This window comes from Nyctibius grandis, chromosome 8, assembly GCF_013368605.1.
Source record: "Nyctibius grandis isolate bNycGra1 chromosome 8, bNycGra1.pri, whole genome shotgun sequence".
Classification (NCBI taxonomy): Eukaryota; Metazoa; Chordata; class Aves; order Nyctibiiformes; family Nyctibiidae; genus Nyctibius; species Nyctibius grandis.
The window spans coordinates 26,175,529-26,199,208 of NC_090665.1; the positions used below are offsets into that span (position 1 = coordinate 26,175,529).

The window sequence follows — 23,680 nt, forward strand, 5'->3', positions numbered from 1 at the left end:
GGGAGGCGGGTGGTGAGCGTCGGGGAGAGAAGATAGAGGGAGGGGCGTGGGGAGCCGGGGAAGGGCAGGGGGGTGGCCTGGGCGGGCCGCCAGCGGGGGCGTAGGAATAGCTGCCGAGGGGCGGGGGCGACCAGCGCCGCGCCGCGTACTCCTCGCGGGCCCTGCGGAGAGAGCTGGTGCCAGCAGAGGGCCGGGGCTGGCGCTGCAGGGCTGAGGCGGCGCTGGCCGGGGAGGGTGTGGGGCGCAGCCTGCGGGCCGGGAGCGTGTGGGGATGAGGACGTGGATGCCTCCTCGGGCTGGTTCCTCAGCCGGTTACTGGTGAGGGGAGTCCAGCGGGGTCACTTTGCTCCTGAGGAAGCAAAAGACTGGCCTGAACACTGAGCCTGTTTTCTGGGTTTGTACATACGTGTATATATTTATACTTACATACAAGAGACCTTATGGAGCGATCAAGTGGCCAGCAGGATCGGCCCAGCTGCTTTGGTTGTGCTGGACCTGATGCCTGTTAGAATCTGCTACTGAGCCCAGGGCTGTAGCTGCTTGGGCCATGGGAGGATGGCTCTAGAAAGCCATGTGTGCACAGGACCACGTTCCTTCGCTTGTGTGGTTCCTGTGGAGTTCAGTCATCCTTCATTAGGGCCTTATTTTTAGGTTTAGTGGGAATATTTCGTGTTAAATGTTTATGTGTGCTAAAATGTAGTTTTTAATAAAAGGTGAGAGAGTTGGACATGCACTAATGGTTATGACTCTAATGCCACGTTGAATTATGTTAGTTATAAAACGCAGGCACTAATAACAAGGTATAACTCATAGTAAATCTAAAGCTAAGGCCTAGCAGAACCTTTCCTCTTGCAAAACAGTAATTATTCAGATATTTCCTGCTGGTTGTTACATTGCAGAAATTGTATTGAGCCATGCATACACAAATCTAGATATAAAATCATCTGAATTGTAAGATAAAGCAAATCATAGATGAGAGACAAGAAAGCAGGCGCCTGACCAAGAAATTATTTTTCTGCTCTGGCCAGAAAAACTAAGGAAGATTAAATATGTTGCAGTCATGTAAACACTATGTAGGTGTGCTAGATGGAGAGTGACAAATTATGAAACTTGCTTTTTTATGATTGTATATGATTTATAATTGTTTATAAAAAGGTTATTTACATCATTATATGTGGAGGAAGCAGCTAGTGCCTAATTTTGCAAGCTCCTGTGTTTTCGTTGTTCTCTGAATAGAACTGGGATTGGGCTACCCCTGCTTAATTGTGAATTGAACACCACTGAAAACAGCAAACTCTGTAATTTGATATGTTATAAAATACTTCAGGAAATAAGAGTTAACTTTTTTTATTTTAGCATTAGCAAAATATTATGGATGAGAACTTTCAAGAAGAACAGTTCACAGGAATTATTAAATTTACACCTCCTTTGTACAAACAACGCTATCAGTTCATTAAAGATTTAGTGGGGAAATACAAACCTAAGAAGGTTGGTATGTTTGTTTTGTCTTTTTACATTATTAATTTGAAAAAAAAAAATAACATTAGGTATCTCAGGAAGACAGGAAATGTGTGAACAACCTGCTGACCTAATTACCAAGCAACAGTAGTGGAGGAATTATTGTTAAAACTGAACTGCCTTAAGCAGACACTTGATGATCATGTTTTGTTTTTCAGGGGTGCATGTAATTAATGTTAATTGATGGGAAGAGGAGAAAATCTAAACAAGAATAATGCCTTAGCCTGTTTTGGAGAGTAGGTGGCATTCTGGTTTTAATGTAACGCTGAGGATTTTGGTTCAAGCTGCTTTCATCATAGTGTGGTTTTGCTTTCTAGAGCTGAAGTTCTGTATACGGTGTCAGGTTTACCTCATAGTTCACATGGATGTTCTCAGATGAGAAGTGACATTATAATGAGTGTGGGATTATGTAAGACTAACTCTCCTCTGCTTTAAGGTCTTGTTGCCCCCTCCTGTTCCCTCTTCCCCCCTCCCAATATACCAGGGCTCTTGTTTCAATACTAATTTTGAAAAGTTAAATTATTTAAGTAATGTTGTGTAGTGTTTGCTCTTTCCTAATATGTCCTCCCCTCCCAAAATGTAAAAAGTTAAGAAATACCCCTGTCTTCAGTGTTTAACTCTGAAACCAATGTTAGTGTCTTAGCATGCAAGAAATGGATGAGAAACGCACTTGCAGTGTGCTCACATAATCATACGTCTAGTAGCTAATAAAAATCTAATCCAGTCCATGAGGTCATGGCACTGTACTCTGCTTTTAAATAGAAATTATTAAGGAGTGTTGCATCTGTATTTAAAGGTTTTAATTATCTGAATTAGGATGTGAAATGTGGGGGGGGCAGGGCGGGAGGGTAAACCTTCTGTTTCCCCACAGGGTAGAGGTAAGCTGAATAGAAACAATTCGGGATTTTCACACTGAGAACTGAGCAGTGTGCTTCAGCCTTGCCTTAGCCTGAGAAATAATAGTGGGGTTGGGTTTGTGTACTCAACTACCTGTTAAGTTTACAGAAAAGAATATCTATTATATATTCGACTTTGTGGTCTGAATATCCCCAGCCTTCCCCATTTAAACAGTAGACTGCACCTGTAAACTTGTTTTATGCAGATCCTTTGTTGCTAACCTGGCTGCTGGTGAGCCTATTCTCAGTGTTTTGGATGGAGAGTAGTCCAGTGAAAAGCAGTGGTGAATGTGAAACTTGCTACAGCTTTAATACTTAAAATCATACCGTACCATTATTTGAGGGAATATGCCTTCATGCGGAAGGCATTCTCCAGAGTCAGTGTGATGTTCTACATGTACTTGTTTATAGCTGTAATAACTACAATAAGGTTAATCCATTTAAAACCTCTTGTAGGATCTTCATATACATTTTTAAAAAGAATTTTCAAATCCATGCCTATTGTTCTTGCAACTGTAAATTTTAGTTATGACTGTGGAATGCTTTATTTTGTCTTTAAAAAGTTATTTTGACATAAATACGGAATTCTTATTTTATGAAGGTCTCTGAAATTACTTGGAAATATGCAACATATACATTGTTTAATATCTAATTTACAGGTGGCAGATTTAGGATGTGCTGATGGCACGCTTCTCTGGATGCTGAAATTCTGCAGTTGCATTGAAGTGTTAGCTGGGCTAGATATCTGTGCAAGTGTAATGAAAGAGAAAATGTAAGCTCTTGCATTTTGTTAATTTAAGGTTTGTGTTTGGCTTGTCCTAGTGGGATGTTACATCATTTCTTGTAAATAATTACAAAATTAGGGTAAATACCAGCTTGGCAAATGAAGAGCTATCCATTGTTGTTGACTAGTTACATTGCACCTGTGTCTGGGGACCACTGGGCTGTAGATGCCCCTAACATCACCTAATGTAGTAAAGGTCCAAGGCATGGAATGGCCCTGAAGGTGTGTACATCTCAGAAATACACTGTTTGTAAAGGTACTAATACATTGTATTAGTAGTACCTGTTTGCGCTCATACATGACATGATTGTGGTATGCAAATCTGATCTTTTTGAAATGTGCATGTAACTCTCTTTTAGTCACCATGGTGGGGACTTCATTCTTTTTAACTTTTTCAGAATGAGAAGGTTAGCTAAATGTTTTGCGTGTGGCTTAGAAGGCTCTAAAATGTGAAGTTTATGTGATCTCTGAAGCATGGGTCAGACTGGTGAGGAACACCAAAGTTTCTCTCTTGGAAGGTGATTAATATGGTTTCAACGGTAGGAGCTAGGTGCTGACACTATCACTTGATCTTTCTCAAGAATGAAGAAAAGTAGCCTTTTATTATATTAATGTTATTGTGTGTTTGTCTGATGCAGTATTTCAGAATGAAACTTGCACATATATTTTAGTTCTCAGTCTGTTTTATTTGGAAAAGATAGGTTAATATGTTTGCCTAATAACTTCCCCAAAAACCCCTGTAAAACATGTCTAAGCCAGACTTCCTGTGTGTCTAGAGTTGAGCTACAATACAGAATTTACAAGCGGCTTTCCAAGTGGCTTGAGAGTATAGTGGAAGTTTTTGTAAACATGAAGGACAACTGCTGGATTATCTCCTCTGCTCTTTCTGTTCCTATTGTAGATAGTCATAAAAGTGTTTGTATTAGAAATTCTTTTTTTTTTGTCCCAGTAAAATAGTTAACCTATTTGAGATTCACAAGGTATCTATGTAGGCTGTTAGCTAGTTCAGTTACATGCGCCAATTTATCTTGTCCTAAGGTCCTTTCTGTGACATTATGTTTTTAATACTTTTGTAGGCATAGGTTGTCTCCTCTTCTGGTGATTATTTGCAACCGACTGAACGATCCCTAACTGTTACCTTGCATCACGGTTCAGTTGCCCATAAAGATCCTTGCATGCTTGGTTTTGACTTGGTAACGTGTATTGAACTGTGAGTATTAGGCCAGCATACTACATTTTTCGAAGTTCATTAGGGTTCGGTTTGGAATATTATCCGTACTCTATAAACAGACTTGAATCAACCTTTCAAGCAGGAGAGTAGCAGAACATGGCTATTGTGTAACTTGTGCTTAATTTAACCTTACTAAAGAAATTCAAGTGGTGCTAGCTTATGGGTGGAAAAAGGATATTGATGAAAAAGTACAAAATGCAAGAGGAAATTTCTTTGACAAAAAACCTCTAAGCTGCCACTCAACCACAGTGCAAGTGCTAATATTGCAGAGCTAGGCTTAAAATTACAAGGTACAGATACGAGTTTGGGGGTTTTTTTGACTGTTTGTTAAGAAGCTTAAAATATAGTAGGATATTTTTAAAGACATACATAAACATCCTTTACAGAATAGAGCACCTGGAAGAATTTGAACTAAAGAAGTTTCCCTGAAGTGGTGTTTGGTTTCATGGCTCCAAGCATAGTTGTGATCAGTACTCCAAATTGTGAATTTAACCCTCTGCTTCCATGGAGTGACGTTATTCAGGCATCCAGACCACAAATTTGAATGGAACCGCAGCACAATTTCAAAGCTGGTAAGTTTACTGAATGTCCGTATGCAGACAGCTTTGAGTGTTCAGTAATGTGAGAAAGGGAATAACTATACATTTTTAGAATGGTTTGTGTATGTTGTTTGGTGTCAGTGGAGTTTCACACCTACTGATGTGGTGAAACATATCTTTGCTGTTATGAATAGTTAAGCATAGCTTTGTGAGTTTTGCATTTTATGATGGCTTTTAAGTTGGCTTTTACTGTAACTGCCTCTGCAAAAATATTTAGATCTTTTACTTTCCTTTTTTATATATCTTTATTACAAGTAATGCATTTGAAGTTGTAAGGTATTAATTAACCTTTTCACATAATAATACCCTGCTATAGAAATGCTTCATAAAAACCTAAGAAATGTGCTCACTGTGTATGGTATGTAATCAAAGCACTCAATTAGTTACCTTTGTGACAGAGTATACAAGCAGATTTATCAAATAATCACAGTAGCAGAGCATGTTTAATAAAGTTAAGGGATAGTTTAGTGGATCATGGCACAATGAAAGATTTTATGCAAAACATATGTACATGACAGAGGCGTTGCATGAGATGTATCTTACTGTAATATCTAGTAGATGTAATAAAAACAAATAAAGAGGAGTGGGATATATATCCTGTGATAACATTCAGCCTGTCAGGCAGTGTGGAAGAAGATATATGGTACAGTAAGGAATGACATACCTTCAATAGCCAGCTCTTGGTCAGAAATTGTGTTTTGGAAAAAATTTACCCTGTAAATTAGGTTAGTTTTCTGCATAGACTTTAAAGGTATGCAGTGATTTTTTTGTATATAGTTTTACAAAGCTTGAAGCATGTATTTTTCCCTAAATAATGATACTAAAACCCTGCCTGCTTTATTAGCTCAAAGCATGAATACCCTAGAGACCATTTATATGACTTACAATTACATTCTGCTTTTGGATATATGTGAATTGAAGGAGTGATATTTTTTGAGCTGCAAACATGAAAGTCTTTACGTTTGTGGGTTTAAAATAGAAGTATTGTAATATTCTCTAAAATACATGAGATACTAATTTAGTTTACTACTTTTGCATGGAGAATGATGCAGGTAGGTAGTGCCATTTTAGTTCCCGGCCCCATCACTTTTTTCACGCTGGGCTGATGTACAATACTACAAGATTGGTTTTCATTTAGATGTCATATACCATTGTTGTAACCTTGATTAGGTAGATTTCACTATTATACATTTACAATAAACCTCACTTTTTTTTTTTCCTATTACCTGCGTCTCTTGTGGTTTTAAGGTGTGTATATTTTTACCTTCATTCTCCTAAAAACTTGATAGTTTTTAGCTCACTTTCAATGCATTTAAGACAGTAAGCAACTGTGAACATGCCTATTCTATGCAGATATTTTAGAAATAACAGTAATGTTTGGTTGCCTAAATAACAATACTAAGTGATTCAGACTACGGTACGCATATGATTACAACTCTGATTCAGCATGTTTGACAGTGCTTATCTTCAGTCATGTGAGTATTGTTAGAGAAATTATGCTCAAGCACTGACAGGCTTAGGGTCTTGCTTCTGTTAGAGAATGCATCTTTATCACGTTCAAAGTTGAATATTTAGTCTGATCGGAATAATTTATCTTTTCCTAGGGCTCTAGAGACTGCTAGAACGCTATGATTACTCAGTGGAATTTACTGGCGTAGGGCCACCCACCAATAGGAATGGAGAATGTTGGGTTTTGTACTCAAATAGGTGTGTTTGTTAGAAAATATCCTCAAACCAGTGAATCTGCTCAGACTGAGAAACCCACTGAAGCAGTTTACAAAACAGTAAGTATTATTTTCTTCCTTTAGGAGGATGAGTAAAGAGTAAAATTTCATGACCTGCCTGTGAAAGTGTTCTTTCTTACTGTGGTCTGCCATTGCTATCCAGTCTTAGCTCTGATTGACACACACCATCAGATCAAGAGTCGAAGTCCATGATTTGTGTTTCTAATTGTATAAAAGCCTGCAACTTTGAGGTTATTTGCTGAATAGCAATACGGATAATCGTTCTTATTTTAATTCTCCTTTCTGCCAGGTATACTGTGACACTATTTTTATAATTGTTCCTCTAATCATTCATTTCTTCATCACGTGGTTGTTGGCACTGACACAGATTTTTCAGATGCATAAAAAAGCATAGAAAAGCATTTGTGACAGAGTGTATGTTTTGAAGAACTGCATAGTCTTATCAAATGTATAATCAGAAAGAAGGCATTTCCCAGAAATTGGATTGACAGGACACGTTTTGTGTGGCTTGACTTTACTCAGTAGCAGGTGATGTTACATCCTATCGCACTGTTTTCGGGTAGCCAGTTCTGTTTTTTTGCAGTGGCATGGAATCTTGCAAGTATCCCGTTCTCTGGGGGTGCACATCAAACGTTTTTGGTTTTTAGCACTAAATGGCTCTCACTTTAGATAACATCAGATAATATTTTTGTAAAGTACTCTGCTGTGCGTTGCAATGTGTCACACCGTCAAAGCCTAATGCGTGTAAGTGCCACGTGGTATAAATCAAAGGATTTTTTTTTTTTTTCAGAGATAACATGAAATAATAATGCAAAAAAATAATGCAAAAAAACATTGTGTTTTTTTTCCAGTCTTATGAGGCCTTAAATTACTTGTTTCAGGGAACATATTCTAATATTTCACTTCTTTGTTTAAGATATGCATGTATCTTCAAGGACTTGTACACCTGAAGTGAAATGTAAAGTGACATTATGGGAATGTCTTTTGTAGTTTCCAATCTATAAAGACATTCATATCATTTGAAATTTCACCTGTCGTCTACTGCCCTTAATAGAATAGTGAAGTGCTCTTTAATGCTCAACAAACTGGAAATACGTCTAGGTGTACTGACATGTACTAGAAATTGCTTTCAATTATCCTGTTAACAGGGTCATTATGGAGGGAGTTTTGACATCAGTATCCTTTGAGTTTAAATAAGTGTTATATCTCATGTGTTTCTTATCAAACCTGGACTATAAAATCAATTTTTATTTCATTATGTAACTAATTTACAGTTTTTTGATTGAATCAAAAAATTATTTTTCACATTTAGAAAGCTCTTTTTGACATGCAAATGTTAAAATCTGAGTCTATGATAATCGATAAACATTCAATGTGTTCTTGCTATGTGTAAAGGTCGTTCAAAAGCAGTGTATCCAAGTCTAAAGATGAGAAGTACCTGCAGAATGCAGTGGTCAGTGAAGTTATTTTCACAGCACAAATCATTAAGCAAAGTCTGCTGGACCATTTAATGTCAGAACATGAGGAGTATGAAGATGATCCTACTGAGAGAAAATCCAAATTCCAACCTTCAGTGAGCTGTCTTTCAGAAGATCTTGGAAAACTGGTTGTTGAAAAAAGCATGGAACCATTTGTCAACGGAAATTTGGCTTATATACCTCTTACAACAATCTTTTATTTTCCCAAAGTAAATCGACTTTGTGGTACCTTTGAGAAGTTATGCAAGCTTATTGCTGGCAAGGTCACACTGAGCAGTGATGGTTCTGCTGTGATATTCAATAGTGAACATGAAAATGAAGAAAATTAGATCACAAATTGTCATACAAAGTTCAGTTAAAGTAATGAAAGTATTTTTTTAGTAGCTGTCAAATGGTGTGTTCTGTATGCTAACTAGAATCACAAAATCTTTTCTAAACCTTCCAGTATTTATCTATCAGCACCTCATTTAGCGAAGATGAGTGCTTCTGACAAAGATCGCACTAACTCGTAGGGTTTTGAAGTAGAGTATCAGTGGCTAAAAGGAAAGAATTAATTCCTGTGAAGAAAAATGTTAAGTATTTACGTTTGGTTTCTATTACTATATTGTAGCTATCAAGACTAGATTCTTTTTGGTACTCTCTTGTTAGCTCCAAGGATAGTTGATGATAACACGGAACTATGTTGTTGTGCTGAATAATATGAGTCAGACATAGGTTTAGGGCAAGTTTTTTCTTAATAGAATAAGATTTATAGATGCCTTTTTCAAGATCAGCACATATTCAGCCTTTGTGAAAACCAGATATTGTTCCAGATAAATTGGAGTATGCCACAAACATTTATAGCTCAGTAAATTCAGTACTGGGGAAGAGTGCCATGATGTCTGATGTAAAAAAAAAAAAAGTTAGATTTAGCCTTATTATTTTATCCAGTTTCTTGATAACTGCTGCTTGGGAAATAACTTGCATCCTGTAACTTTCCAGAAGCTGAATTTAATTAATTTGAAACTGGTATCTTTGACTTTTCTGTTTTTTGAAAAAATAAAAAAATCTGTCATTGTGAATGCAAAACTGGCCTTGGTGTTCCTGAAAAAAAAATTTCTGTGTTTTCACATGTAGCTGTTGTCCAAAAAACTTAATGACACATTCTGCAGAAATGAAAAGCAGAGGTATTATAGGTAGTAGAGCTTACTGGCTTGGCCAGGATGACTTTTTCTTAAGCAGAGCTGAATTATATGTGTAAATGCACAGTAAGCAAATGTTAGATGATGGACTTAGGAAGACGGAAATTTTGAAGGATAGGCAGAATTGACTTGTTCATACAGGATTAATGAAGCAACACACTGCAGTAGTTCTTAAGTTTCTTCACATATCCAAATTTTTTTTAACCAATAATTTTAATATCTCTACTGAGTATTTCTTATGAGTGAAGAGATGGTTAATTAAAAGGCCTCATTCTGTTTATTTCGCAGTGTCATTGGCAGCTTTGAATGAGCTAGTGTTACCAGGACTGACTTCATGTTTGTGAAGCATAAAAGTTTCACAACTTTCTGAAAATAAAAAATTCTGTGTAAGGGCTGACTGTTAAAGAAAATGGCTGCATTCTAGCTTCTAAATTTTTGGAATTCACTTAGTTAAGGTGAAAGATCAGACATAAAGGGAAAAGGCAGCTGTAACTCTCTGAATTGAAAAATGGTACAGAATCTATAATAGGCTGAGTTTCAGGGAAAGAAGAATGATCTGCAGTGCTCTGTCATACTGAATGATTAAAAAAAGCTTAATAAGCTTTGTGTTTTGTGGGAGATTTTTTTTTTCTCCTACAACAAATAGACCTGGATCATTAAACATTAATTCATCACAATATTTTTAATTACTTTTAAGAATTAATTAAAATTCATCTTTAATAGAATATTTAGAATGGTTTCACTTTTTTTGACATTGCAATACGAACTTGCCATAGTTGGTATGTTAAAATATATGTAAAATTCAAAACTGGTAAATATTCTTTGGACACTAATAAACATAGCTGTTTGAGAATAGCATTGCTTTGTTATTAGAAAACATCTCTGCAGTTCACTGCATGGTTTCCTGTAGTTAGAAGATTTTTGGACCACAGAACTTCTTCCTGTTGTTTCTTTTTGAATCATTGTATCTTTAGTGTACTTTATAGCATGATCACTTTAAAATGAGGAAGAGGGAAGAGAAGGAGGACCAGTCAGATTTGGAATGCTATTTGCCTTGAATTTTGTATTCAGTTAATATCTAATTACAGGAATATCTTGTGAACAGACAAGACTATATAGGAATACATGCTTGTTTTTCCTCAAAACTTTATACCCTTAAGGCTTTGTAGCTATATTTGGAAAATGGCTTATGTCAATATTTGGTGGACTGATATGAAGGTGCCTAAACCGTAATCTGATTTTTAAGGGGTTCATGGATCCTCTCTCCCTTCTTTGTAACACGGTTTAGTTTTCAGTGATAGCTAGGGCAAATACAAATTATTACATTCTTGCTTATGCCTTTCCTGGAGAAAATGTGAAGTCAAACTACAGATATTTGTCCCTATCTGTTCACAGTGTTGCGTATACTTGTGTGTACTGAAACTGAAGAAGCTATTACGTTTCATATACAGAAGTGCTATTTAGAATATATACATTTTAATTGAGACTGCTAGCTTTTACTAAAACAAGGCATGCTATTTTGTGTGCCAGCTTTCCACTGGCTTAAATGAATTTTAATCAAGATTTCCTTTAAAGCACTGAATTAACTGTCTTTTCAGGAGCAGTTAAACCTTCTCACAGGATTCACTGTGCACAGCTCTTCATTATCAGGTCAGTCTTTTGATTAAACTATTATGCATATTTGTGAATAAGCACAGTATTTATTGTGTCCTGTTTAAACTTACAGTTTGACCAAGGTAAATTCTGATGCCTGAGATCAGGATGCTGAAAGGAAGTTTATGAAGATGAAATGTTTTAGACTTGTGGCAGTATCACTGACCAGGAGATGGCACACATATCTCGAAACCGATCAACCTTAGGTTGTTAAAAACTGTAAAATCCAAATAAAGTAGATTAAAAAAAAAAAAAAACACCAAAAACCAACAAAATAAGCCCAACAACAAAAACCCACCACAGAGCAAAAAAAAAAAAAACCCGGTGCAGTATCCTGAATATAAGGGAAACAAGTAGCTTGATAGCTATTGAACAAGTTAGTACAGATTGATTATGGTCCGAATAGCTGAACAGAATGTTTCTGATCAGCGTTTTAAATTAATAATAACAAAGTGAGGAAGTGGTATAAATAAATTCTAAAAATATCCCCTCACTTATTTTAATAAATAAAATCCAACTGCCTAATTGTGAGAGCCAGAAGAGTTGTCTGTCTCCCAAAAGATTTCTCAGACAAATAGATGTCACAGCTAATAAACTTGTTATGTGTTTCAGTCCTATCTCCCATGGGTTTCCATGGTATTAGGTTCTATTCCATGCTTGTTATCATGTTGATAAATGAGGTTTGGATCATTCAGTTACAGCTGGGTTACCTGTGACTCATAATGGTTAGTTGTTGGGACTTTTTTACTTTTCTATTTGAACTGAGTAGAAGAAACATAGGAAGGGGTTTCTGAAAAGACAGAAAAATTCTTACACAAAAGTCCTTTATGCTTTCTTCCTCATTCACAAAACAAACACATTTTAATGCAGTCCTGTATGCAAGTAGTTCACTGGGAACATCCCCAAAATAAAATGCACCGACACTAGCATATACTCAAATGAGGATACGGGGGAAACATGAGGAGATCATAAGAGAAGGTAATTTAAAAACAAAACGACTAGTGCCTTCTTTACAAGTATATGAACAATTTTAGTTGTGATCGGAAGGGCAGTGCATACAACTCTGAACTTAGGCAAAGCTTTGATAGCTTGTGCTTAGAGATTTCCCTTCACATAAAAAAAAAGAAAAATTACTTAAATTTCTAGTTTTTAACGAGGCAATAAAATGAAAATAACCTGTCCCACAGAAATGTTAACATATGTGTTAAGATTTGTTTGCCTCTCCCCTTCTTGTTGGCAGATCCCGCTGTGAGGCCATATGGGGAATTGAATCAACTAATCTGTCACAGAAACTTTTGGTGCAACATGTGGGAAGAGGAGAGCAGGCAAGAATGAGCAGTTGGGTGGGGAGAAGGCAGAGCTATTTATTTTGCATCAAGAATTATAGAAAGTCTTTTTTTCTCATGCTAATCTTTGTCTCAATGTTGTTGTTTTCCCATGTCGTAAGGTCCACAAAACGCACCAAGTGTTCAATGACAGCATTCGAAGTTCTGGTATTTCATCTCTCTTTCTTTTTTTCCTGTAGTAGTAAAGGAAAAAATCTTTTCCCATACCACAATAATGGTTTTGCCTTGGTATGTTACATATGTGTATGCAACAGTGGTGCATAGCCTTATTTTCATCCAGGAGATGTTTTCCTTCCACATCAAAAAAGAACTGTGTCTAAATGATAGGTTTTCCTTAGAATGTATATGTCACTAACACAATGTGAAAACACATTGTGAAAAAAAAAAAATCCCCCAGTGCTTGTATTTGCAGCTGCTGGTAGTCAGTAAAGTGACTAGCATCTGTGAATGTTTTGTGCATATACATGTATGTTTCATATTTCTGAGAACTCTCTACTGTGAAGTCCTTAACTGGAGGATTTGTTTGCTGATGAGATTTGCCTTTTATCTATAAGGAAACTGTTGATTCATAAAACCAGAAGAGAGAGAACAACCCACAGAAGAAATTCTAGGATATTCTCCTGAAATTTTGCAAGAATTGTCTTCCTTTTTGAAATGAAAGACAAGTGAGACTGGAGTTGGTTATACACAGTACAGTTATTTCTCTTTATCCTTACTGTACAACTAATTGATTACTGAACTGATCTGTCAGTTTAGTAGCTTGTACTATAATTAGCTGCAATTTTCACCAATCTAGATTTTTTTAGTGTAAGAACAGATTGGTACTGCAGTACCAAAGAGCTTGGTTTTTTTGAATGCATTGATGAGAAAAGAAATACATGCCACAAGTAGTTTTGTTAGAAAAATAAGAAGATAATTCAATGTTATACAAATTGTATGAAAAGTTTTAGTAGTAATAAGATTTTACACTCAACTGAGGAGGACTAATTTTGTCATATGCAGGGTGAGGAGGGACTATACACAGTGCCTTCACTTTCCCCAAATACTGCTAGTTGTGGAGTCTGCTTAATAATTAACCTACCAATATGCCTCACACTTCAAAATTGATTTTCATTTGTGTAAGACTGATACACTACTTTTTCTCTCCAGGAGACAGATAAATAACTACGTACTAGTAACAGTGCCATTAAATACTTTGTGGACTGGAGTTGAATTTTAATAAGCTGCAGAGGTACAGTTTGAAAAGCAGTAGAGAAACCGAAATGGACACTCCAGTTAAGTTTGTCATTTTTGCATTTAAAAAAAACCCCATAATTGTTTAGAAACACATTCCAAGCTGAAGACATGAGTTTATTGAATGTCTGAGACATTTGCATTTAAATACAGTAAAAAAAAAAAACCACCACCACCATGCTGAACAGTTTACTATATTGAAGTCTCCAGTATTCTTAGAACATGTTTTACAAAAAAGAAAACACTACATCTAAATATTAAGGTTATGTTCCACTTAAAGTATGCACAGTTAGAGAATCACTTCATAGAGAGTTGTAACTCAGAGTCAAAACAATAAATTACTAAGATACAGTTTTATTAAAAGCTTGATTTCCATGTAAACTTCCCTTCTATTTAAAAGATCTGCTCAGGCAAGAAAATAATTGTTTTCTAGTAAACAAAATATCTACTCTATGATAGTTAGCTGTGTCTTTTAACATAGAATACACATCTGGGCTATGGAAGTTCCCTTAAGAATTACATAAGTAGCTGTACAATGTTTAAGTGTCTGTTTTCTTCAAGTGATGCCTATTTTTCCTAGTAAACTTAAGTAAACTACCACCTAACTACTACTGGTTTTAATAGTTTTGTCAACAAGTGTAGCAGTGTTAGAGAGTACTGAAAGCAACTTAATTTATTTAAATGTCATGCATCTTTTGGCTTGCAGTTGGATTTTTTTGGTACAAATTAGTTATATAACAGGAAAGGAAACTGTCATGCTCTAAGAGATAGTTGTATACTCGCAGGTATGTAGTTTCTGTTTAAAATTCCTGCGGAGGACAGAAATGGATAATACCACACTTCTATTAACAGCAGCTAAAATATAATCTTTGTATTAATTCTTTTACCCATTAAAACCCTTCAAAGAGATTATAATTAACAGTAGGAAATAAAAGTATTTAAGTACCATAACTGAGAAATAGCTCATATTAATCATATTCCATAACAGTACTCAAGCTTTAAAATCTGAAATTTCCTTAAAAAACACAAACAAAAATTAGTTTAATAACTCTACTATGGATTTATGGAAAACAAAGCCTGCTTTTCCTAATTTAACCTCCTAAATATGACCTACTCGTACTTCAATAACAGGATGTCATACATCACTCTGAGCAGAATTTGGAGCATTCCGAGCTTTCAAAAATGGTCACACTGTTTCATTTTTTATTTTATCTGAGCCTTACTGGTAAACAATATAAGTAACCATAAAAAAAATAACGTCATTTGCAGTTTACAATTAAAATACAGCAGAGCCAAGCCTGAAGTAGAACTGTGTTACCTAACACATCCCTTTAAAAATCGTTTCTTTTGTAATTCTCAATGAAATTAAGAGATCTTTCATCTTTCTTGCCTGACAGGCAAATCACTATTTGTGCAAATTTAAATACAGTACATTGACCTTAAAGTAACAGTGGACAGATAATGAAGGAAGAAGTGTTCAGCAGATCTGCTGCAAGACTTTTTCAGAGTGCAGAGTATGTCTACAATAAAGTGCTTCTCTTAATAAGTTATATTGGTAATAGTATAGATGTTTACCTAGTTTTAAAGCTTAAGTGGCTTAGTAAATAGTTTAAACTCCCTGTACCTCCCCAATCCAAAAAGGCACATTCAAAACACAAGCAAAGCACTAACTAACTGTGAAGGATTAAGCTACAATAAAAAGTTCTAAGTGGTAGTAAACTACTGACTAGGTTTGTAAACAGTACCATCCCATTGAATCTCAAGGTTCACGCATTATTGAAGCAAGCTTCTGTGGAAGCAGCTTTTGAATTCCAGATTTAACAATCAAGCCAGCCTTCTAGATAATACACTATTGTGCCTTAGTATTTTGATGTGGAATCCCACTTCTTTTGTCACTTGCATGGAAACAGATGTCACATTTGATGCATTTGAGCCTCTAGACTTCATTTACAGTTAACACAACTGATTACTGGCTGGTTTAGATCTATTTAGTACTTTTTTTTTTTTAAATGCATGTGAAGTTCACCTGTACTGTTCAAGCTTACAATGAAGTTATGCTCAGTACTCTTAAGAGGAGATTTTGGTTATGTGAAAACATAGCTGGGTTGTTTTGTGGAGGCCTTAATTTTGACTTGATATTAATTTTGATTTGATAGAAGTAATTAGCTTCTGTAAGACTGAAATGGCAGGTAGGATCACATTAATTTCTTCAGGTTCATTTAAGACCAACTTTTAGAAGCTTCTTTAGAAAAGAAGTTGCAAACAAAGTATATCACCACAAGTGATCTCCTTTATAAAATACTGTAATGAGACTCACTTAATCATGCTTCCAAAAAAGTTTCATGCAACTTAAAAAGCAAGTAATTCCACTGACATCAGGTAGAGCTTACAAAAACAGTCCCAAGTGCTCGCACAAGGTGTACAGAGCTAAACATTGCCTTCATACCACAGAAGATGAAGCTCCATGAGCAAGAGGCATTCCATTACTTTTCAATAAAAGATCACATTGAGTTTATTTTGGCTTTCGTAACTCTTGCAACAGAGCAAACAGAAACAGAAGTGCCAACGCCAGAGCTCCAAGTTTTCCTCGTTTGTCATCTAGTCTAGCGTTTTATCACCACCTGCTCATATGCTCCAGGTCCTACTCTGAAAGAATGTTTTAAAGAAGTTAGTTCAATTCCAGTTTAAATGTAAGCTAAACAGCAAGTATCACAGATCAGGAAGTTTACTGTTTAAAAAAAACAAACAAACAACTAACCCTTGCCCCCCCCCAAAAAAACAACAAAAAACCCCCAACCGAACAGCTAGTACCAGAACAGTTAAATGTGAAGGGTAGAAAACACACATAATTGCCTTGCCACTGAGTAACCTACAGTTTAATGTGTTACAGTGTTCTGTGTTATACTACAGTGAAAATGAAGAATGATAACGTTACTAAAAAATAAATTACTGTTGGACTTTTCTGTAGTTCCTTAAACATTATGATTTGGGTACCCCTCCCACCCCAGCTATATCATATGCAGTTAATACTTTTTATATACATTTATACATAAATAGATAATTGACTAAAAAAAACCAGTGATAGTCTTCTTACATTAAGATATAAGAAAAACATCTTCCAGTTTTTTGTTCATGCTGAATTGTAAATGCATGGTTACAAAACTGTCTCAGCCCCTACATGACAGAGCATAGTGGATTGTTTTACATGGCAAATTGCAGTACTATGTCAAAAGTTAATAGGGTAAAGCTCTGCCTTATTACAATATTCTGCCTGGACTCTTCTGGCAACTGAGTTAGGACAGATCTCTATATACTACTGTAGTGTGCTCTGTAACCATACGTTATCCTAGATAGAAATTAGTGTGCCCAGTTTGCAAATAAGCCATTGAATTCTCTTTTAACCATCAGTATTGCTTGCTTGTGTAAAATGTATTTGTTTTACAACTTTGAGCATGTTATCATCTGCCTGTATACCTAATTCCAGAAGTACTTGCTGAAATACTGACGCTATGCTAATTTTGTGAGATAAAGAAAAATCTTAAGAGTTACCCTGGACTGCAGAATCATGGTATTAGAGCATATTCTTACTTTTTTTAATGTTTTCTCATCTGAGAAGACTCTAATACATTCAGGTCAATTCATATATGAGAGTATTTGAAAAGCATTTAGAGAAGAAAAAAATCTCCGTGGTTCTAAAAGAACTACAAGAAGATAATCTTGAAAAAGATTATCAAAGGAGAATTTAGGGCTACAAGTAGCTGAGATGAACAAGCCATTGAAACAAGAATACTGTAGTGTATGGAAACGGAGTTGGGAGCAGAACCGAAGTGAAGAAAATTGGGCTTGTTATCAGGAAGTCATAAAGGTTTGATACTGTAAAGGTGGATATGTAAAACACTTAAGACTTTCTTCCAGCTCCAGAGAGTAACGTAGTAAGTCTATAGAGCTAAGAGTTCAAACTGGTGCCTGTTTCCTGTGTCCATACTGAGACATTGCTCATATCTGAAAACCTTTGGAACTGAGACTCTTCAGAACCTCTGAAAGTTATAGTTCTTATGGCTGACACATCAGTTTTATTTTGGAACTAACCTATGTGTGTTGTTTTAAAACCTGATGACCTAGTTCTTTTGGTGCCCTTAAATGATACAGAATAGAGAGACACAAAGATCAAGAATGTATATACAGAATAATGCTGTATAAGATGCATTTTTGTTTAGTATTCCCTATGGATTAGTTGTTCGGGCTACATACCTGTTAGGTAGATGATGGCTTCCAAAAGAAGTGCTTCCACCAGGGCCCACAAATAATCTTAAACCTTCTTCTAAAAAGCAAGGGAATTAATATATGTTAGCTTCCTTTAATGTTGCCCTAGCTAACACTAAGTCATTTTAAATCTACCAGATTTGTAACCAATACTTTCACATGCAAATGTTTTAAGTAATGAAGAACCAAACTTCACGTGGTATAGGTTGAAGGAACTACCTTCCTCATAGATTTACCCCTGCTCTTTTCAGGCGTAAAAGTAATTCTCTGGGAAAGTTACCTGAGTCATGTAAGGGTCTTTTCAACTTCAAGGATGAAGCAGAAAATTTAGTATGCATAGTCCGTATGCACAGTCCTTATGGTAACAAGCAACAGAAACTATGAAGAGAGTGGATTTTCCTAAGGCCTGTAATGTGCATCAGTTTTCCCTGAGCTTCCTTTTTATCTCCATACCTTCTGCACTTGAGTCTAAACTGAAGTCTTGACTCTGGAGTATTTTTTCAACTATATCATCAGCATCAACTCTGGTAGCATCAACCCTCTTCAGCTGTGACTCCACAGAGTCTTGCTTTACAGGATGTCTGCAAAAATAAATGTATTTAGAGCTCTTAGAAGTGATATAGTAAATTATGTTTTACCTCTGCTAGATAAGGCTTTTAAAGTTAAGTGTACCTGCAGAGTTTTTCTGATGGTGCATCTTTAACAGATGTATCAATATTAGCTTCAGTTACTTTTGGCTCGGTCTCTTCACATGGCTCTAGTATACTTCCAATTCCTGTTGAGGTGCTACCCGCTGAGGTGTTTCTCCTGTGGCAGAGTTCAGACAGACTGGATGATCTAGAGTGACATGTGCTATATCCTGTTGGGAAAGTGCAAGAGAGCTAGGTGAGGTATGTTGCTGACAGCCAAGGTCATTGCTTGTATTTTACCATCCTGAAAGCAGAATTTGTGTTTTCTCATCTTACAAAGAGGCTTCAAAAGCCTTATGAATGTATGTGCATACACCAACTAGGCAATTTACTTTGGGTTTTGTATTCTAGCACATGCTATTTTCTTTTTGTTCTAAATAACTCTTGCTTCCTAACAAATATAATGACTTGGTGTCATTACCCTTCAGCTTTTAGAACCAAGTCTCCATTTGTAAGTTATTTGTTTTTACACATGGAAGGGGTAAAAATCTCATTTGGATATGTTAATTGGAAGGAGCTAAGGGAAAAACCTGTCTCACATCTGAACAGATAGTTCATTGTGCTTTTAAGAGGAAAAAAAATGTTCCCCTCCCCACACCTGAAACTCCTAGGAAAAAGCTTTCAACTCCATTTTTAAAAACATATAAAGTATACTTACTTTATACAGTCTAAAACTGTGAAAGTAAATAAGCCCCAACAATTAATAACAAACAATTAATAACAAAATTGTTAACAGCTACCTGACAGTTTTGACTGCTGACTTGCATAGCTTGATGTCCTGGAATGTCCACATGCACCAAGTTCATCTGGGACCGAGGCACTCTTTGTTGAGACATCTGCAACATGTGCAAGTCAGATACTCTTGCTAAAGCCAGCTTTGTTATTACTTTGCCTGTAATCTTGATTAGACTCAAATGTCAGATTTCCCAGAGGGATTAGGGATTTGACACTGGTTTTCTACAAACCCTTTGAAGAGTCAAGTGCTACAAAAATACCATGTATGTTAATGAGTGTGCATTCCTTAAAAAAAAAAAAATCATGATACATTTCTATCTGAGTAAAACAGAGAACACCATTAGGTTAGAAAGATTTGTATGAAATGTAGTTTTAGATTTGTCTACACTGTAGACATTAAAGAGATCACCATGCTTTCCATAGTACCATAGTAGAGTGCTAGATGTTTTCTGGCTGAAAAAGTAACTGTGGTTAAGACAACTTAAGCTATCTTTAGGATGGAAATCAATAAGCTATGTAAGAGCCTGAAGTTTGTAAAAAGAACCCCAAAACCCCACAAATTTCAACCTGTAATAAAGTGTTTTAATAGTATTTTTTTCTAATAGTCTAAATTTCAGAGTAAATACTTCAATTTTAAACAATACTTAGAACTTTTACCACTCAAAATTTACTCAGGTATGCATATCCCTATGATTCAGAAGTTGAAAATCAAGGGCCAAATTAAATGCTCAGTCAAAATACAAATCCAAAGCAATCAAGAAATTTATCACACAGAAAATGAAAGACTTCAAATGTTGAAAAGAAGGCAGGCTATCAATCCGATTTCTATTCATTCTTTCCATTAAACTGTTAAAAAAGTAAAAAAGATTCCACTGATGTTATCCAGGAGAGAGTGTGTCAACAAACAACCAAAGAAGGTCCCTTTGGGGGCCAACTGTCAGCATCCCTTTAAGATCTGAGAAATTACGAGCATTACTTTATACCTGCTATGCCCAGATGTACTACTTTTAAGTTTTCTCCACCTTTTCTGTCTTCATGCAAAGATTCTGATTCTCCAGCAACTGCTATAGATGTTGCTGTGGAAGGAGGCCTGTAAGAAAAAGGTGGTTAAGGTTTGCTGTACTTCTGCTGTAATCCCTCCAAAATGATCAGCACAGATTTTTCTTTTCAAGTAAGTTGGCATAATTATACTTGTGATTGAAGTTAATAGGCTTGTAACTTTTTTCTGAAAACATGCTGCCTAGTTAAAAAGAAAAAAAAAAGCGCATTTGGTATTGAGCTTCAGGACATGTTACAGAATCCATCTGCTCAGCCCTCAGTCCTTCAGGCTTCTGGGGATCCTTGGAGATACTTTTTTGATGGTTGGTGGAGTGATATGTGTTTATTTTGAAGTTCTTAATTTTTTTTAAGTGTATGAATCACAGGATAATTTACATACTAAGAATATATGTAATTCAGTACTTCATAGAATACGTGACAGGATGCTAAGTTAAAAAAAAAAAAAAAACCACAATGACAGTTGGCCTACTTGGCTTGTGCACTGTGATGTATTCCTGGCTTTGTTTCATCTAGGTTACAGTACATGAGATTTCTGGGCTGAGAACCCTCCTACTCCTAACAAAGGGGCCTATGTTACCATCTCCATGTATTCCCCTCTAAATTCTGTCTCCTGCAAAATAAAAAAATCATCATGTATGACATAATTTAAATTTGGTTCAATATTAAAAAAGCTTTCAATAAAGCTTAAGTGCTTGTTTCAGATTATAGCAAGATCCAAAGGGATATTTTATTAAAATGAATAAACGTCTAGGTTTGTGTTTTGCTAGTGCAAAATAAACTAATTAGAAAATGAGAAAGTGAAAGTAATGTTCTCTTGGAAGCAAATACAACTAAAATACATTTCAAGATGTTACCTACAGTTTTTTTAATGCTTTGTTATTTTTGACTTTGAGAACAGTCTGTTGGTCTGCATGCAAATGGGTATTTGTTGACCTATTTAGATTTGACATATTCAATAAATCAGTCACTGTCTTTATGTACAGTAACATATGCCCCCTCTTATGTTACATTTCAAAGTAAAGAGAGAAAGAGAAAGAGAAAAAGCGCTTCTGGAAATATAATGCTTCTATGACTTCACTGCCTAACGTACTTTTGAAAGCAAGAACTGAATGCTTTCAGGGATGTCACCCCAAAACAAACATCAAGACTTCTAGGCTTCTTCATAAAATATGTAGCTGATTCCAGATTGTGAAATTGTTTTAAGGTTTATTTTTCCTTCTACGAAGAACATCTGGATTAGATAAATTTTTTGTTCTGTTTGTGTTGAAAGTTTACGTTCCAGGAAATGGTTATATCATCAGTTTGGAAGAAAATGCCATGTCTGAATAATTTCAGTTAGAGATTTTTTCCTGGGGAGCCAGAAAACTATTTAGGTACTAATTTCAACTATTTTGGTACCAGCCAGTAAAGAACAGAGACACATTGTTTTATAAGTATACAGACTAATGATTGGTTAGTTGCTTTTGAGAAATTGTTCATCAATATCATCAGTGATGTTGATGATGATATCAAGAGGTGCTAAATAGCTAGGGACACAGAAAAGCTTTGCCCAATCAAATTCAGATAATACCTTCTTACTATTTGTTCAGTAAGCACAAGATGAGATTTCACAGTGTTCTATTCTTCTTATTGAAGGTTAGAAGAAGAGAAGGAGGCCTTTGGGGGTGCAAGGGGACATTGAAGAGTTCCTGCGGTGAATCACCTGAGCTAGACTGGTACAGGCAGCATTCTCAGATCTCCTCAGAAACAATGGTAAGGATACAGCCACAGCAGCAATGCACTAAGTCTTTAGTTGGTACAGAAAACAGTTCTCGATTGTCCTCATAAAACGTACAAATCATGAGTTATTTCATACTTGCACCTTAGACCAAGTTAGGAGGTCATGCTGCTTTTCCTGGAGCTGCAGCTTAATTTCACTTTAAACACAATCTTTTTTACTTAAGGCAGACTTCAGTATATGTTTACTGCTACAGATTAAGCCCATAAGAGATTATTATCCCTCTTCATTGGATTACTCAGAGGGACATTGATTGCCTACATTAATCTGATAAAATATGAGTTTAAATTCAGTTTATGAGAGTATTTTGAATAAAAAAACTAATCCATACTGAAGTAAAAGTGTTTTAGTGTAGCAGTTTGTAAGTAGGCACTGTATCCTTACAATGGAAGATATCTTTGATCCAACAAAAGGTTCAAAAGTATAAATGAAAGTTGAGAACCTGCACAAAAAGTTGAGATTGATTTAACAAGGGTGAAGGCTAGCAATTTTTTCCAGATTGTTTTCCTTAAGCTCATTTTTTCTTTTCAAGTTACATGTAATACTTGGAACTCTGCCTTAGATTGTTTTTTAAAGGCTAACCTGAGAACAAGCATGTTGTCTGTGTAGCCTTGCATCCTGTTTCTGTCAGCAGCAAACAACAGATGGTAAGAGAATATGGTACACATACTAATGTATCTATCTCCTGAATATTCTTTCAGCATCTCCTCATCTGTAGCTTAGGTATTTCTTGAGCCTCATAAGAAGTTTTATACTTAGTAGATGTCAATAACTTTTTTACTTCAGGAATTTGTCTTAATTCTTTCTCGAGCTTTTACTATTCAGAACGTGTAGTAGCAAGGAGTTCCACAGCTTAATTGCATGTTGTGGGAAGAAAATACGTCATCTCACTTTGATTCCATCTCCTACTAGTTTCAGTATAACAATGTGGTCAATGATGTGAACTGAAGAAAAATTTAAGTTAAACTAGAACTTAAGGGATCAAATTTATTTTTAAGGAATTATTTCATCAACCCCTCCCACAAACATCTTGTGACAAGTACAATACAACTAAGTTGGTTTAAACCTGTAGACAAAATTACCATTTACTGTCACGTAGAATTAGAAAAGATTGGCATTAAACTGAAAAGCACACACGCTTCGAACAACTCAGTCTACCAACATTCTAAACTACAGAAAAGCAGTGGCATTAAGAGTCTTGGCAAGTGTTGAGGAATTTGCCACACTGCATTCATGGAAGCAGATTCTATACATATCTCTAAGCCTACCGCTAAAATGAATGGCATTTAGGTTATTATAAAATATCTCTTATAATACAAATGACACGTGAGAGTTCTTCACTTCCTACTGATCAGGATAATTAAGTCATGATTAGCAAGGTAGTGGTGGTCTCTGGAAACAGGAAGCTTGCTAGTTGCACTGTTTCAATTTAGTTATCCACTAAGCTTGAGTGCCTCATAACAAAATGGCTTATTAGGCTAGAAAGAAGGCAA

At 35.8% G+C, this 23,680-nt stretch overlaps 2 protein-coding genes across 3 annotated transcripts in view; one reads left to right on the forward strand and one right to left on the reverse strand.

The window, feature by feature from the left end:
* The first annotated feature begins 251 nt into the window (after positions 1–251).
* Positions 252–10,100, forward strand: HENMT1 (HEN methyltransferase 1). Its single transcript, XM_068406769.1, is given in 13 exon segments — positions 252–394; positions 1,357–1,488; positions 3,074–3,186; positions 4,275–4,291; positions 4,294–4,408; positions 4,816–4,849; positions 4,851–4,934; positions 4,936–4,983; positions 4,985–5,001; positions 6,633–6,654; positions 6,656–6,685; positions 6,687–6,814; positions 8,172–10,100. Coding segments are annotated over 12 exon segments (1,134 nt in total). The 5' UTR covers positions 252–394; positions 1,357–1,371; the 3' UTR covers positions 8,581–10,100.
* Positions 10,101–13,834: 3,734 nt separating this feature from the next.
* EEIG2 (EEIG family member 2) overlaps positions 13,835–23,680 on the reverse strand; it is a 29,629-nt gene continuing 19,783 nt past the window's right edge. The window contains exons 6-11 of one of the 2 annotated variants that reach the window (XM_068406767.1): positions 20,335–20,441; positions 19,357–19,452; positions 18,600–18,786; positions 18,381–18,508; positions 17,916–17,985; positions 13,835–16,310 (exon numbers count right to left, since the gene is read on the reverse strand). In XM_068406767.1, the coding sequence (XP_068262868.1) occupies positions 16,268–16,310; positions 17,916–17,985; positions 18,381–18,508; positions 18,600–18,786; positions 19,357–19,452; positions 20,335–20,441 (631 nt within the window). In that variant the 3' untranslated portion in view covers positions 13,835–16,267. The remainder of the gene's footprint in view (positions 16,311–17,915; positions 17,986–18,380; positions 18,509–18,599; positions 18,787–19,356; positions 19,453–20,334; positions 20,442–23,680) is intronic. The other variant, XM_068406768.1, reaches the window with a different exon arrangement.